Source organism: Macrobrachium nipponense, chromosome 37 (genome assembly GCF_015104395.2).
Source record: "Macrobrachium nipponense isolate FS-2020 chromosome 37, ASM1510439v2, whole genome shotgun sequence".
NCBI classification, from domain to species: domain Eukaryota; kingdom Metazoa; phylum Arthropoda; class Malacostraca; order Decapoda; family Palaemonidae; genus Macrobrachium; species Macrobrachium nipponense.
The window spans coordinates 54,682,038-54,698,832 of NC_061097.1; the positions used below are offsets into that span (position 1 = coordinate 54,682,038).

The 16,795-nt window shown below is 39.1% G+C and overlaps 1 protein-coding gene across 1 annotated transcript in view; it reads left to right on the plus strand.

The window, feature by feature from the left end:
- The window catches only part of LOC135209264 (muscle-specific protein 300 kDa-like), a 355,456-nt gene that overhangs the window by 94,101 nt on the left and 244,560 nt on the right, over positions 1–16,795 (plus strand). Inside the window, 10 exon segments of the mRNA XM_064241973.1 lie at positions 595–732; positions 3,725–3,799; positions 4,753–4,895; positions 5,049–5,223; positions 6,046–6,216; positions 6,732–6,857; positions 8,215–8,298; positions 9,004–9,134; positions 9,788–9,896; positions 10,120–16,542. Of these exon segments, the coding sequence (XP_064098043.1) occupies positions 595–732; positions 3,725–3,799; positions 4,753–4,895; positions 5,049–5,223; positions 6,046–6,216; positions 6,732–6,857; positions 8,215–8,298; positions 9,004–9,134; positions 9,788–9,896; positions 10,120–16,542 (7,575 nt within the window).

Sequence of the window (16,795 nt, forward strand, 5' to 3'; positions counted from 1 at the left end):
TAATGGTATTTAATGCTTGCCTTCTCCTTTTGTCCTTCAGTATGCCAGTTAATTTTTAGATAGAATTCCTCTGATACCTTCCCACAACTATTGGATGACACCTTTACTATATTTGAGAGTACTGATGCAGTACTCAGTATCATATCACTTGACAGCCTACTCATGCACATTATAAATTAACAGATACACTGGTAGCTATAGTCCGAGATATATCAGTTGAAAAATAAAGCAGCCATCAATTTAATAGTTAAGACAGGACTTACTTATGATAAGCTTATTGTTGCCCAATAAAACAGCCATCAATTTGATAGTTTAGACAGGACTTACATCTGATAAGCTAATAGTTGCCCAAATAAAACACCCATCAATTTAATAGTTGAAGCAGGACTTACACCTGATAAGCTAGCAGTTGCCCAAATAAAACACCCATCAATTTAATAGTTGAAGCAGGACTTACACCTGATAAGCTTGCAGTTGCTTCAATAAAGCAGCCAACAATTTAACAGTTGAGACACAACTTGCACCTGGTAAGCTTGCAATTGCCCAGTCAGTTTGGGGTATAATACACTCATATCGTTACTTGTCTCTTCCCAGATCGTCATGCAGCTCGAAGCCGTCGAGGCAGGCATCGTCGAGATCAACCAGTGGCTGGACGAAGCGGAATCGCTCCTGGAGTCCTTCACCGTCCACGGTACCAACGAATTCATTCAGAGCCAACTCGAGAAACAGAAGGTAAGAATGCTTCTCCTGCGTTTCGACGCTGGAAGCCACCTCCTCCTCTGAGTCTGTAGCCATTTATTTTTTCACCCAGCTTTGCAGAACGGAGTATAGAAGACTCCACGAAGATACAGGATGGAGTTGGAGTACTTACTGATTCCATCCTTTGCGTAGGCCTAGCTTCTTGGTGGCAGAGTTACAAATTATTTATCTGCTAAGAATTTTTCATTAAAAACATTTCTTTAAACGAGTGAATATATTTGAATTGTAAACTTTGTGTTGCATCGCCTGCGCAGAATGCAGTAGTATACTATTGTGTGATTTGGTGACCTATTTTTTTATGGTTTTCTGATTAAGAAACTTCTGTTGTAGTTCTTCATTATTATGTACTTAGAGATGAAAATGTACCTTGGTAGATAAACGACTTTGAGCTTTGCCACTGACTTTCATGCCACGCTTATTATCACCTTCGAGAAAGGTTGGCCCTTGTTGCACGTATATATACGTTTGTCTATGCATACACTTTGTATGTATATTGTGCATATATAAACATACATGGATTGCTTTGAATCACGCTGCTAAGACGGGCAAAATTCCTCCACAAGTAACTGAATTTTTTTCTTAAATGTTATTTGATTTAATTTGTTGTATTATTTTTTTTTTGGTAGCTTTAGTTCCTTTATACACAACATCGTGAAACAACACTAACTACTACTATTATTATTATTATTATATTATCAGCATGAAGGCATACTTGGTTCACAATACGTAAATCGTTCGAGGATTTTCCATTCTTAAATATTTTGTAACATTTGATGAGTGCCTATTATCCTCATAATAACAATCATAATCTATTTAAAAAAAAGAGAGAAATGAAAACTATTTAATGAACTTGCTTATGATTGACTAAATCAGCAGTATAGAACAGTCTTTGAGTTGTGTATCTTATTTTTTTTATTTGCGCCCCAATTATTTCTTTTGTGCTTCGCTGTTACCATGACAACTTTATGCCGCGTTATAATGAGTTGCTTGATTTTCGCTGGTTGAATTATTTGCTCCCTAGACGTTTGTAGGTACTCTTATTCCTTAAGAGGCTTACTATAGTAGACTCACATCAACCGTGCATTTAATGTCTAGGTCAGTCTCTTACGACGCTCCTGATTGGCTGTTGATAAGCCAATCATAGGGTTGGAAACTCTCAGTTTCTCCGGAAAGATGGAACATAGATCCTACCCATGTGACCTCTCTCGAGAGACTTGAGAGTTTCCACCCCTGTGATTGGCTTATCAACAGCCAAGCAGGAGCGTCGTAAGGGACTGGCCTAGACATAAGACGCACGGGTATTGTGAATGTACTATAATTATTGTTACGGTTTTTTACAAATACAATCGTTCTGGAAAGGTTAAGTCTATGTCCTCTGACCTGCTCTGACGCAGTAACTCCAGTGCTAATCGGACTGAAACCTTCTTTGTGAAATATCAGCTAAAAACATATTTTTTCATTGTCTCTACCACCGGTCAATAACAGTGACTTACCGAAGAAGGGACTAGCCTTCACTTCGTAGCTTCTCAAACCTTAAGCGTTCACATGTGCTGAAAATCATTCAGCTCACTGATGGCGTAGGCCTATTCTGGGCAAACCTTGGCTTCTACTAGACTTGCACCTCGACAAGATAATTTAGGTGCAGTCAAACCAAGACTCAAGAGTTAGGTTTATAGCTTAGATTAATTCTTTTTGAGTCAGTTACCTTACTTTGAAAGCTGTTCATCTTTAAATTTAGATTTGTCTGTCGTAGAATCCATATTGCCATGAGTGGGTAACCTGACGCTTTTGAGTCTGGAGTCAAGTTTTGCAAAATGGAAGTCACATATTACCTAAGGGAATTGAATTCAATCCCTGTTTGTCAGCTAGAGAAGGATTTAATACCAATAAGTCATTGTGAATACAGGGTGATTGAAACAGTACATATACATTTTACAATAGACATTATTTGCATGGTGAACTTCCAAAGATATTAGATAGCTTGCAAGATGAGTCATGGGACCCATTTTATTTTAGTGTATTTTTTAATGGTATCCTGGAGATTCTTTTCCTTTTTTTTTATTGGTATCCTTTTAAATGTTAGTCTGACATCCACCCAAACTGTATATCGAGGAGAATGCCCTTTGCATCTTTGTTAAATTCCCCTTCTCATTTTATGTTGTTCGGTGCATTCCCCCAGTCTTTTTTTTATCCACATCCTATTTTTTTTTTAAATAGAGTTTTTGGGAATGATAATGATGATGGAAGTGCACTAAATATGGTAAGTGAGCTTTATTTTTAGGGAGTCAGTGAGATAAGCATTTGCATTCTGTTGTCGCTGAACATTTTACTGTCAGGAAGAATAACTCTTAAAGAAGTTATACCTTGTAGAAGATTCTTCATGTACTATCAATATTTGCATTTGGTAATCCTTGCAATAGATGTTTGTAACTTTTACAATTTGCAGTTCACACACAGCAACAATTCTTTTAACTCAGTTTTAAGTATAGGTGATGGAAAAGATACAAACAGCCACCTGGAGACCAGTCTCTTGCCTCTGCTACTTATATTAATGCGCGAGATGAAAGCATTGCACAATACTATTTCAAAAATTGTGCAACAGTTCTCAACTGAAATTTGTTTCGGGAAAGTTGCAACAGAGCTAGTTGAAGCACCTTCGTGAGCAACAGTGGCTAATCCGTGTTTGTGACCAAATTGGAAAAGTTGCAGAGAGCTGTCTCAAAACCGGTCTCGTCTCGACAGCGGAATGAAAGAGTACCTAAAAATGTAGGTTTCCTGGTCCTTCAAGTTGTAACTTGCCACATTCAGTGCACCTCCATCGAAGAAGAAGAAGAAGAAGAAGAAGGACTCTCTAGATCAGGAGGAGGAGTAGAAGGGTCGTGTCCTGAAGGGGGTGATGGTGGTAGTAGTAGTGGGCTGTAGAGGTAAAAAGAGTAATGAGTCTTTCTGTTGTTGCCTTGCGTAGAGAGGAGATCCCGAGTGGCCCTTTTCCTTCAAGGGCACCAATAAGACGACACGAATACAGCTGGAAAAACATAGGGTAGGTCACGACAGAGTATACCCCTGGTCGAAGTGGTTGCGAAGTATTTAGCATATTCTCTCTCTCTCTCTCTCTCTCTCTGTCTCTCTCTCTCTCTCTCTCTGATAATAACCACCTCGTCGAACTTCTCCAGTACTTAGGTCTAGGCTAGTGAGTGTTGCAGAGTGCCTCATTAATACTTATTAATCCTTAGATCCGTTTCTGTCTTTTTTTGTGTATGTGAGCTGTGTCGTCACTTAACGTCTAATTCGTTGTGTTTTGTTTTTTGTGTCGTAGTTGAACTCAGGAAGTAGCAGAGCCCTTTGCCTCTGTTGTAGTGCACTCATCTATCCTCCATTTCGAATCACTGGTCATCTGCTCCTCTCTCTCTCTCCAACCCCCAACCGCCCCCTTTTCCTGGTCGACTGGATTTAAGCTATCCAATTTAAGAAGCTAACTTGATGTGCTTCTCAGCATTGTGCAGTAGATTTCATTTAATGTATTTGTATCAAGAAAGGGTTTGGGCCCGCCGAAGTTGATTAAGAGCAACTGGTTCCTGTTTTTGGGTAAGCACGCTTGAACTGTGACCTCGCCTTTTTATCCTGTTCCTCTCGTTCAATTCTTATCTACCTCCAGACCTACAGCAAGATCAATAAAAGCTTTTACGTTCACCTGAAGTCCTATCCATCGACTATTTGTACGACTTACCATGCCTCTAACGGGACCTACTATTATCCATTCTGTCATGTCATTCCATGCCAGGTGTCACTCTCAAACTGCTTGATCTATCTCCATCATAAAACCCTTTCACAAACTCAGAACTTCCCTAGATACGAATAACTTATTTCCCTTCCAGTAGATCAACTAAAATGACCCAGCCTCCATTCGCTTCTCAGGACAGGTCATATTTCGCTGACGTCATTTCACTACCGTCACTGTATAGTACTGAAAAATAACCTTTTGCATTTTCACAGGCGTTCTTTTCACGCCAGCTGTATTACAAGAGCATGTTGGATACCAAGAACAGGGTCTACCAAAACCTGCTGAGGACCGTCAACGGAGGAGAGAATTTCAACGTGGAGGACCTCCAGGAGAAGATGACCAACCTCACCAATAGGTCAGTGAGAACGTCTATACGTGCCCTCTGGCTATCTTGAATTTATGATGTTCTTGTTTATGGTGTATTATCATGGATTGATGAAAAGTGGTTGCAATTTATTATTAATTTTCTTTTATATTATATTACATGCTATTGCACTTCTACTTGAAGATTTACAACTGTGACCGAGGCGTCGGTTGCCTGGGAAACGCGAATGAGCGAGAGCATCCGCTGTTGGCAGAGCTTCAAGGAATGCGAGACCGAAGTGAGCGAGTGGCTCTCCAGCGCCGAGAAGATCTTCCAGGAGAAGGCAATCACCACCAAGAGTTATCTGGAAACCCACAAGGTAAGGGAGGCGCCGTCTGGAAGGTCATAGAAGTTGATGGTTTTGGTAAAGGGCCAGTGTCGTTCAGATGAACAGCCTACCTGTGCATGTTATAGATTTGGTTATGTGTTATCCCACTTAACCAAGGCCAGATTTTGGCTTTATTTTGAGTCTGAACAAGGCCAAATTTTGGCTGCATTTTGTGCCTGAACAAGGCCAAAATTTAGCTGTATTTTGAGCCTGAACAAGGCCACATTTTGGCTGCATTTTGTGCCTGAACAAGGCCAAAATTTGGCTGTATTTTGAGCCTGAACAAGGCCACATTTTTGGCTGCATTTTGTGCCTGAATGAGGCAAAATTTTGGCTGTATTTTGAGCCTGAATGAGGCAAAATTTTGGCTGCATAATTAACCTGGACAATGCCCAGTTTTGACTGTGGTTTAACGTCAAACTTTGGGTGCATATTTAACATGAAGAAGGACAAATTTTGTGTGTATATTTAACCTGAACAAGGTCAAATTTTGGATGTTTTTTGAACCAGAACACGGCCACATTTTTGCTGAATATTTAACCTGAACAAAGCCAGCTTTTGCTAAATTTTTACCTGAATACGATCAGCTATGAGTGTATTTTAAGATGAACAACTCACTTATGCATGTGAATTTGGTTATATTTTATCTCAATTATGCCAATTTTTGCTGTATTTGAATTTTTAATAAGGCCAGTTTTGGCTACTTCTTAACCAGAGTAAGATTAGGTTTGGGTCATTTTTGGGTCATATTTCTGGATGAACATTCGACACAAGTATTTGTATCATTGATATACTTCTCCTCTTTATTCACAGGACTTCTTCATCAACGCCCCAGAGCATCTGCTCCTGAAGGTGGTGACCACGGGGCAAGACCTCCAGATATTCGTGGCCGAGTCCGAGCAGGAGGCCATCGACATGGCCATCCACAGCATCCAGAAGAGGTGGGATGACGTCATGGCGCATGCGCCCTTGCATCTACTGAAGGTGAGATTGAAAAAAAAAAGTTTTTATAACTCCATTTATTGTCTTTTCATATACTGAAGGTGAGGTTAAAAATAAACAGTTTTAAAACTCCATTTATTGCCTCTTCATATATATACTGAAGGTGAGATTGAAAATATATATATATATATATATATATATATATATATATATATATATATATATATATATATAGTATGTATATATATGGGTGTGTATGTGTGTGTGTGTATGCATATATAGATGCATATATATATATATATGTGTGTGTGTGTGTGTGTGTGTGTGTATATATATATATATATATATATATATATATATATATATATATATATATATATATATATATATATATATATATATATATATATATATATATATATATATATATATAAAGTTAAGGCTACATGCAGATACACTCAGCAGTGGATAAAAACATAAGTAAATATAGAAACTGTCAATGGTGATTACCGTAGTGTCCTATGAAGTCTGTAATGCTCCCATTTCCATAATCCCAGCTGGAATTCCGTCTGGACGAGAACACCTTCTACATGTTCCTGCGGGACATCGACAAGGAACTGGCCAGCGAGCAGAAGGCCTACAACAAGAACGAAAACGTCGAAGCCATCAGGAGGAACCACGAGGTAGAGTAGTATTTTTTTTTTTTTTTTTTTTGGGGGGTGTGTGGGTGTGGGGTTAGGGGGCTCTGAGAGTCTTGCGAGTATGATTTCTTCTCGAGTCTTTTTAGCAGCAATTTTCAACTTCTTTGGGAGTTTTTTTTAATATTTTGTATTTTTTTCTTTTTTTTTGGGGAGCTTTATTTGAGTAGTTGTGGTGGGGGGGGGATTTTTTGAGTTTGTATTTTTTTTTCTTTGGGAGTTATTTGAGTAGTTTTTTTTTTTGAGGGGGGGGGTTTTTTTGAGTAGTAGTTTTCTTGTGGGGGGGGGAATTTTTTGAGTAGTATTTTTTTGTTCGGAGAATCTTTTAAGTAGTATTTTTTCTTTTTTGAGTATTTTCATACGTATTTTTTGTCTTTGGAGAATCTTATGGGTAGTCTTTTTTTCTTCTCCGAATCTTTTGATTAGTATTTTTTCTTCTATGAATCTTTTGAGTAGTATTTTTTCGTATTTGAAGAATCTTTTGGGTAGTATTTTCTTCTTCTTTGGGAGTTTTTTTTTGGTAGTATTTTTCTTTTTGTTCGGAGACTCTTTTAAGTAGTATTTTTTCTTCTTTGAGTCTTTTGATAAGTATTTTTTGTCTTTGGAGAATCTTTTGAGTAGTATTTTTTCTTTGAATCTTTTGAGTAGTACTTTTTCTTCTTTGAATCTTAAGATTAGTATTTTTTCTTGGGAGAATCTTTTGAGTAGTATTGTTGTCTTTGAAATTCTTTTAGTTTTTTGAGTAGTGTTTTCTTTTGTTTTTGTCTTTAGGAATTTTTGGAGTACTATTTTCTTTTGTTTTTGGGAGTCTTATGAGTAGGATTTTTTTTTTGGGGGGGAAACTTTTCAGTAGTGTTATCTTTTGTCTTTGGGAATCTTTTCAGTAGTATTTTTTTTCAGTCGCTAGCCTGGGCATCTGAGAAGTATTTTCTTCCGTCTTTACAGGTGTTTTCAGTAGTAATTTCTTTCGTTTATGGAGTGTTTTCAGCATTATTTTTTCGCCTTTGGGAATATTTTGAGTTCTATTTTCTTTCATCACAACGAGTTATTTTCAGTATTATTTTCTTCATCATTGGAATTCTTAAACAGTATTTTCTTTGATTTTTGAGAGTCTTTTGAGTAATATTTCCTTTATTCTTTAGGAATCTTTTTAGAGTAGTTTTTCTATGTTCAGTAGCCTTTTGGGTAGTATTTTATAGAAGTATTTCCAAAACAAGTGTTGATTAAAGTTCCCAAATTGCCCACAACTTAAATCACGAAGTCTCCTATTAAGGGAATTCATAAAGGTTAGTAGAACCTCATTGATTCCAAACATTATTTATAAGTCATATTTCTTTTCCAGGAATTCTTCGCAGCAGAGCTTATATCGAGGATAGAGGAACTTCTGGACAACATGGATCTGTCAAGTCGCGAATACGATAAAAAGGTGGGTTGTTCCCTCCGAAGGGGTCTTGTTGTCTTAAGTTACTACTACCGACCTTCCGCTACTTCTAAGGATCAAACGAGGGTATCATTTAGTGCAAAAGTACGGAAGAGTTATTCCTGAAGGGACTTTTTTTTTATGTGTTTTCTGCAAGAGAAAACTATTGAGATGTCTTTTCGTCTGTCCGTCCACCCTCAGATCTTAAAAACTACTGTGGCTAGAGGGCTGCAAATTGGTATGTTGGTCATCCGACCTCCAATCATCAAATATGCCAAATTGCAGCCCTCTAGCCTTAGTAGTTTTTATTTGTTTTAAGGTTTAAATTTAGCCATGATCTTGCCTCTGGCACCACTATAGGTGCCAACAACAAAGGCCACCACTGGGGTTTCATGGGCCGTGACTGAGAGCTTCATACATCATCATCACTGAACAGGAAACTCGATCACTCTGAAAACACTTCGTCACGTTTTTTTAGGCCTACGGGCTGCTCTATGAGCAAGACCCCGTGCTGGCAGAAGGCCAGCTTAATCTTAAACAACAACAAGCGTTTTTTTTAACTTGTCTTAGGTTAATTTCGAAAAGTTGGCTCATTCCATTTCATAATTCAATCATCTTCAGAAAAATCGAAGTTTCTTCTTATGCCCATAAATACTTCTTAATCGTATGCCCCCCAAAATTTTTCTCACCTCTCTTTTTATTCTTCTGCAGAAAAACGACCAGAGCTTAATCGAGGACTGCCAGAGATGCACAACCCGCTGGCTGGAAATCCAGACGCGCATTGGCACCATGGCGTCACACCTGGATCAGATTCCAGAGAGATGGAAGGAATATGAAGCGAAGTGAGTGTGTGGTTCCTCCGTCCCTCTGGAAATGGAAGCCAATTAAACTCCCATCGAGGATTCTTGCAGTGTGCTTATTTTTTTATCTCAATAATAAACTTGATGCTATTTTAGAATCTTACTGAAAAATTATTTTGGAAAGGGCTTTTTTGTCAGTAAGCTTTTTCTTTGACGATATGTTGGTATAATCAGTTATGTTAAAGGAATCATTTTGGTAGAAAAAATAGTTTAGCCATTGTGGATTTTTTTGCTATGAAACGTATTGTTCAATAGTCTATTGTTGCCCTGAAAAATCATGGGGAAATAATGAAAGTCATAAGGGATTTTTGCATTCAACTTTAATCTTATTGGTATCTAAGACTACTCTTTAAAGATTCAAAAAAATTATTTAGTCATCATGAGGTGTTGTTCTTACCTTTATTATTTGGAAAAATGTCCCTGTGGGAGAATATTGAATAGAAATCTTACAATATCCTTTGGAAGCAGTACCAAATATGGGATGTTTGAGGAGCAAGAGCCCGTGGCAGACCATGGCCAATTTAATCTAATAGCTGTATGAGGGAAAGTAAACTTAGTTCAAGTATACTGTGCCTGAAAAGAAAACTTTTCATCACAGGTATGATATTCATTCATTTTCTTGTCTTGTCTCTCAGGGTTGATGAAACGGTTGGCTGGATGGATGGCGTCAATGATTGCTTGAAGGAGGTCAGCAGAGAAGCCCGAAGTGCCCAAGATTATGAAAAGCTCAAGGATAAATTTGTGGTAAGTAACGATGAACGACAACCTGTTTGTCCCAATCAAATGTTTCATATATAGATGGCTAGATACATGCTCACAAAAGTGACTGACTTACAGAACCTTTTATGCTGTTAGACCGTCTGGAGAACTTGAAGTTAAATGTGATATTATGTGTAAATATTTGTGTATTTGATTTGCATGCAACGTCATCAGACTTGCATTTCATTTTGCTTTATTTCTCTCCAAGAACATGTGCGGCGACATGGAAACCAGACGTGAATCAATGAAGTGGTTGGTCCAGATGCTAGACTCGTTGATAACTCACATTCCAGAGGAAGATGGGCAGTATGAGCAACAAAAGTTGGAGTCCCTCATTGCCCGCTACAAGGCTCTCGTTCCCACGATCGAGGCTGCCCTTATTCGAACAGAAACATATGCCAAGTGTTATCAGTACAGGGAAGATATCAATGGTGTTGTGGCAACTCTGGAAGATGTAAGGAAGCATTGTGAGAAGGACGTACAGCCTGAGAACTTGGAAACAGTACTTCAGCTCATAAAAGATCAAGAAGTTATTGTGAGGCAGCTGGAGAACCAGAGGGACAACATTTTCACAACCATACAGAAAGGCAAAGACCTTTCGAGGGACCACAATGCGCCTCTGTTTGTGAGTGCCATGCTGCAAACATTAGAGGCTAAATGGAATGAAGCATACAATGGCTCTGTTGATAAGCTGAGTAAACTCAGGAGTACAATGAAAGTGTGGAGCGATTACTCAGATCAGAAGAAAGAAATTCTGAAGTTACTTGCACAAGCAGAAGGAGAACTGTCAAATATTATTAGTTATAGTAATCCACAGGAAGTAGCCAATGAGCTGAGCAATAAGCAAGAGATGAATGAACATCTAAATGAAACAACAGACCAAATGCTTCGAAAGTTACAGAACCATTCCAATAATTTAGCAAAGCTTGCAAATCCAGAGAAGAAACCTCTACTCGAAAAAGAAGTAGTGGAGATTGAACAACGTATGCAAACGGTTATAGACACTGTTTCAGAGAAGATTGAATATCTTGAACAACTAAATGTGAAATGGGTACACTTTACAGGTACACTACAAGAACTTAAAACTTGGTATGCCAATGCACGAAATGTACTGGAGCGTCTGGTCACTCTAGAAATGTCTCCTGACGACAGAGAATCACAGACAAATGAACTAATAGAAAGAATCAACAAAAAGTTGTCAGTTATTGAAGCACTGGAGGAAGAAGCTGGGGAATTGCTAGAAGGTGAACCATCTGAGGATGCAATTCAGTTCAGTACAGAACTTCAGTCATTGAAGGAGAACATAGTTACTCTGAATAAGCATGCAGAAAGACATTCTGAAACTGTAAGGCATGATCACAAACATTGGCAGGAATATCAAACTGAAGTACTTTCAATAAAGCCATGGCTGGAAACTGCTGAAACAAGAGTTGCGGTTGGACTAACCAAACCAAGTTCCATGCAAGAGGCCATGCAAGCAGCAGATACAGCTAAAGAATTTGAGAGACAATGCAGTGAGTATATGGAGAAACTGCGTAATGTCTCCTCTAAAAGTTCTCAGGTTGCCAGGATTTGCTCAGTCGTAGATGAAATTGATGCTCTTCACTCACGCTGGTCAGCTGTACATGATGTTGCTGTACAGTGGAGTGAAAGAACCGAATCCCTTCTTGCTGAGTGGGAAGATTTCAACTATAAATGTGATGCTGTCTCCTCTTGGGTCCATCAAATGGAGGAACAGCTTGAGAAAGTTAGCGAGTATGCACCAACAGTGTTACGATTAGAGGACCGTGTTTCTGGCCTGAAAGATATGGTGAAAGAGATAGGAGAGAGGCAGACTGATATTATCAACCTCACTTCAATAGGCGATCATATTTCATCTGGTATGAGCCCAGAAGGAGGCGCCAATATAAAGAAGGTTGTGGCAGAGCTGAAGGCACTTATATTAAAACTCAGTGATGAAGCACGCAAGCTTAAGAATGAATTATCAGATATTGTAATAGCAAGACAGGAATTAGTGACAAAAATTGTTAGGCTTGAAACATGGCTGAATGATTTCAGCAACAACCTAGATGAACTTGAAGACATTGATGTTGATGAACTAGACAGGGCTCCTGAACTTGTTCATTCATTACAGCAAGAGCATGATGAGAAGCAAAGTGAAGTAACAGCGCTTGCGGAAGAATGTCGTGAGGTCGGTGACCGCTGCAGTGGCCATGATCGTGATGAATTATTTAACCAGTTTGATGATGCTGAAGCCAGGTTCGAAAATTATGGCCAAGTCATTGTATCAAAGAAACCAGCCATTTTAAAATGGAGAGATTTCTGGGAGTGGCAGAGCATCACAGACGATGTCATGAAAAGTATCAGTCAGCAGGTTGATGCCAAACCCAATTTGAATGACCTTTCCCAGATGAGAAAAGAGCTTCTTAACATAAGGGAGCAGTGTCGCTCATGGGATGATGAAGCGGCGTATATAATGGATTTATGTGAGAAGAGCACTACAGTTGTCAGAGACCCAGATACGGGCTCTGCTATTAACATAGAGGCAAAAGTTGTGGAATTTAAGAAAAGGATGGATATCTTGGAAAGTAGTTTGGACAGCTGTCAGGATCAGCTGCAACAGGTCAACAGCAGGTGGGAAACCTTCCACCGTGTAAAGAACCAGTTATGTGAATTCTTGAATTCAATAACAAATCGAGTCACCGACAAAGAACTCATGCAGAGTAATTATGCCGGTGTTCAACATCTCCTGGAAGCTGTTGAGAGTGCTCTTCAAGACATGCAATCCCAGCTGAGACTAAAAGAAAAGCTTCATGATTTAGGAAGGGAGTTAATGTCAAGTGATTCTAGTCAGTTGGTGTCTGTTCAGAACGCTTTAACAGCTGCAGATGGAAGTTGGGATCGTGTGCAGAATATGTTATATGAAATGCAGACAAAATTCACAAGCATTACATCTCTTTGGAGACAGTGCAAAGATGGACAAGAATACCTGCAAGCTGCAATTGCTGAAGCCAAGCGTAACTGTGAAAAACTTAACAGCACCCCGTCAGAAGCAAGCTCGGTTCAGACCATGTTGAATCTGTGCAAGAAAACTACTGATGCTCTACGCAGAACACGACCACAATTAGAAAGCTTTATTTCTAAGTCACAGCATTTGAGCCAACAATTAGAAAGTGAACCAGGTTTTGATGCCACAACGGTTAAGCAAAACTCTCAGGAAACTCATCAGAAGTGGCAAAGCATGATGGATTTCCTAAACCAACGCTCACAGAACCTGGAAGGCCAGCTTGTACTGTGGAAACAAATTATTCAAGGAAGAGATGAAATATTAAGTTGGCTCAGTGATACTTGCGAAGTCTTGGATGAAACACAAAACTCACAAAACATGGATACAGCTGCAGAGAAATTAGAAAAATACAAGAATGAGCTTCCTAATTATGAGAGTCTGTTCCGTGGTTTGCAAAGTCGAGCAAAGCAACTCCAAACCCTGAATACTGGTGTTTCATTATCAAGAGTAGAAGAAATCATCAGTACAGTCTCTGCAGAATTTGAGCAGACTGAAGCAGCAGCTGCTAAACTTAGTGAATACTTGGATGAAATGAAGGAGCAAGAAACTACTGTCTATGATAACATAAAAGAACTGAATGAGTCACTCTCTCAGATCCGTGACCGTTTAATGAGATGCGAAGACATTACAGGTGATGACAAAAAGATTCTTGCCCGCCTTGAAACAGCCAAAAGGATAGAAAGTGAATTAGAGGAATATGAAGAAAAAATAAAAGAGGTAAAAACAGACATAGAAGAATTGAATGGTACATTTAAGGCATTTGAAGCCAGTAAACTCATTAAGGAATATGCTGCATTGCAGAAGAAATATGAAGGCATTGTAGGACAAACTTCAAAGGCATGTAAGAGTCTACATTATGTAATTGAAAAGCATTACCATGATAGGCTAGAAGATGTCCAGCGTTTCGTGACAGTTCACCAGGAGAAAATTACTTGGTGTCAGACTGAGCCTGGAAGTGACCGCTACGGTGTAGAAGCAAAGGTATCTGCTTTGTTGGATGTCAAATCAAGCCTCAAGTTTGGTGTAGCAAAGAGGGAAGAGCTAGAAAAGTGCCGTGACCTGTACCAGCGCACTGTGAGCCAAGACCAGCGAGAAAATATCAAGAGAGAATGTGAAGCTGCTGTCACAGAATTGGAGGAGCTGAATGACCAATTGGACGAATGCCATCAAGCTCTCATTCAATCATTAGAATTATGGCAACAGTATGAACTAATGACAGAGAACCTAAATTCCTGGCTCAGGGAGATTGAGGCACAAGCCCGGTCAGAGGGGATGAATCAAATAGACATGGACAAAGTTAAAGAAAAGGCTCAGGAAACAGAATCATTACTTGAGGAAATTAACAGCCATGATGAAGAAGTTAATGAACTCCTGGAAATATCCGAGGCACTGCTCAAAATTAACCCTGATTGCAGAGTAGGAGAATATGGAAACCAAATGAAAAACAGAGTAGAGGTCCTTGTTAAGTTTTGTGAAACATTCCTGTCTAAACTAAACCACTTAACAGAGGATAAGAAAGCCTACAGTGAGACAATTGTTAAGATGGAAGAGTGGCTGGAAGATGCAGAAGAGAAGTTCAAATCATTTGAGCAGTTGACAAGTAGTGGTGGAAAACCAACCTTGGCGTATCAGTCTAAGTTACAAGAACTTAAATCCTTTGTTGATGAGAAGAAGAATGGTCAGCAGCTTTTGAATGCAGTGATTGAGCGTGGTGAAATTCTTTTCTCTGCCATTACCCCTGAAGGCCGTGAAAAGATTAGGTTAGATCTCCGTAACCTCAGAGACACCTGGGAAGCTCACCTTGATAAAGTTAATCACCTATATAAGAGAGTTGAAGGAATTATAATGCAGTGGTCTTCATTTGATGATAATTTCAGCCAGGCTTCAAAATGGTTAGAAGAAATACAGAGACGTGCAGGAACAGAATTTGACTTGAAAGCCACTTTGTCTGACAAAAAAGCCCAGTTGCAACAATATAAGACAGTCTATCAAGATATTAACTCACATGAAAGTATGATTTATGGCTTAAAAGAAAAAATCGAATTCCTAACAGATGATGAAACATCTCAAGCTGTTGATGAAATGATTGGCCAGTACTGTGAAATGTCTTCTCGGACCCAGCAGAGAATCACTCGCAGTGAGGAGATAATCCAGCACCATGAAACCTTCCTTCATTACAATGAAAAATTCCGTGACTGGTTAACTGCTCAAAAGGCTGAGCTTTCACTTTGTGCAGATGTGTCACCAGAAAGTAGTGATGTTGAGATGAAAATGAATATAATTGAAACTCTTGAAGCCAGTGAATCAGAAGGCCAAGAACTAATGGAGAAATGCCAGGGCAGTTTAACACAGACTTTGAAAAATACAGATGCATCAGGTCACGCAGCAATTACTGCTGACTTGGAATCTCTAAAGAGAAGCTGGAGATCACTGCAGACAGAAATTACTGAGAGCAAACGAAAGGTGGAGAGCATTATGTCTCAGTACAACCAATGTGAGGAAATAGTGTATGCTCTGAAGGACTGGCTTAAAGGCATTGAGTCTAAAGTTAAGGACCAATCACTAAAAAGTGATCTGGAATCAAAGGAGAGCCACCTTGATCGTCTGAGGCAATTAGAAGAAGAAATAGTCAATAAAGCCCCTGAAATTAATGATGCCCTAACACAAGCTCAGAGTATGGATAATGAAGGCAAACATACTGTTCAGATCCTCCAGTTGTCATCGCGTTATCAGTCACTGAAAAACGTGCTAAAGGAAATGATGAGTCGCTACGAAATGTTTATTCGTGAACATCGTTCCTTCCTTGACAAATATCAGGAATGCCTGAACTGGGTTGAAGCAGTAGATCAAGATTTGCGTGAGCATGCCGAGGTGGTAGGTGACATGAAGCTGTTACAGATGCGTCGCAACAAAGTAGAGCAACTCATTGAACTGAAATCTAGTCAGGCAAATAAAGTGGATGCGGTTCTAGAGCTGGGTGAACGATTGTACACTCACACAGCGCCTGATGGTCGTGAGGTTATTAGACAAAACCTGCGGGAATTACGAGAAAAATGGGAAGCATGGTGTGACTCTGTAACAAATGCTGGTCAGACTTTGGATCAGTGTCTTCAGCAGTTCACAGACTTTTCTGGTGCTCAAGAGCAGCTTACGAGGTGGTTGAAGGATGTGGAATTGGCCATGCAACAACATACAGAACTGAAAAGTTCTCTTCAAGAAAAGACTGCTCAACTGCAAAATCATCGTCTTGTACACCAAGAAATCCAAGCTCACCAAACTCTGGTTGAAATGGTCTGTGAAAAAGCTCAGACACTTGTCAACCAAACACAAGATAAGGCTTTGAATGTCTACATTCAGTCTATCAAGACATTATTCCATAACATAGTCCTCAAAAGCAGAGATCTCCTTGAGAAGTTAGATTTGTGTGTGCAAGAACATGCCCAGTTTAATTCTCTCTGCAAGAGTTTTGGTGACTGGCTCAACATTCAACGAGATCAACTTCATCTTTGTGCGGATGTTGCAGGAGAAAAGTCAGACCTCAACAAGAAGCTGGATAATCTGAAGGTTCGTAATATGCTCTCTTTCGCTAGATTTCTTTCTATTTGGTGGAAATATTTTCATTGTATTTATAGGATCTAATTCAGTAGTCAGTATTTCTTTAAATCTTTTTTCCAAATCTTGCATGCTAATAATCGACATTATCATGAACTTAGAGGGCATTCAAGAAGGTAAATAAGTATAAGTTTTGTCAAGAGGTATATGCACTTTACTTCATCTGTTGAGTGATTTACCTGTCATTGTTAACTAGCTTTTCTAA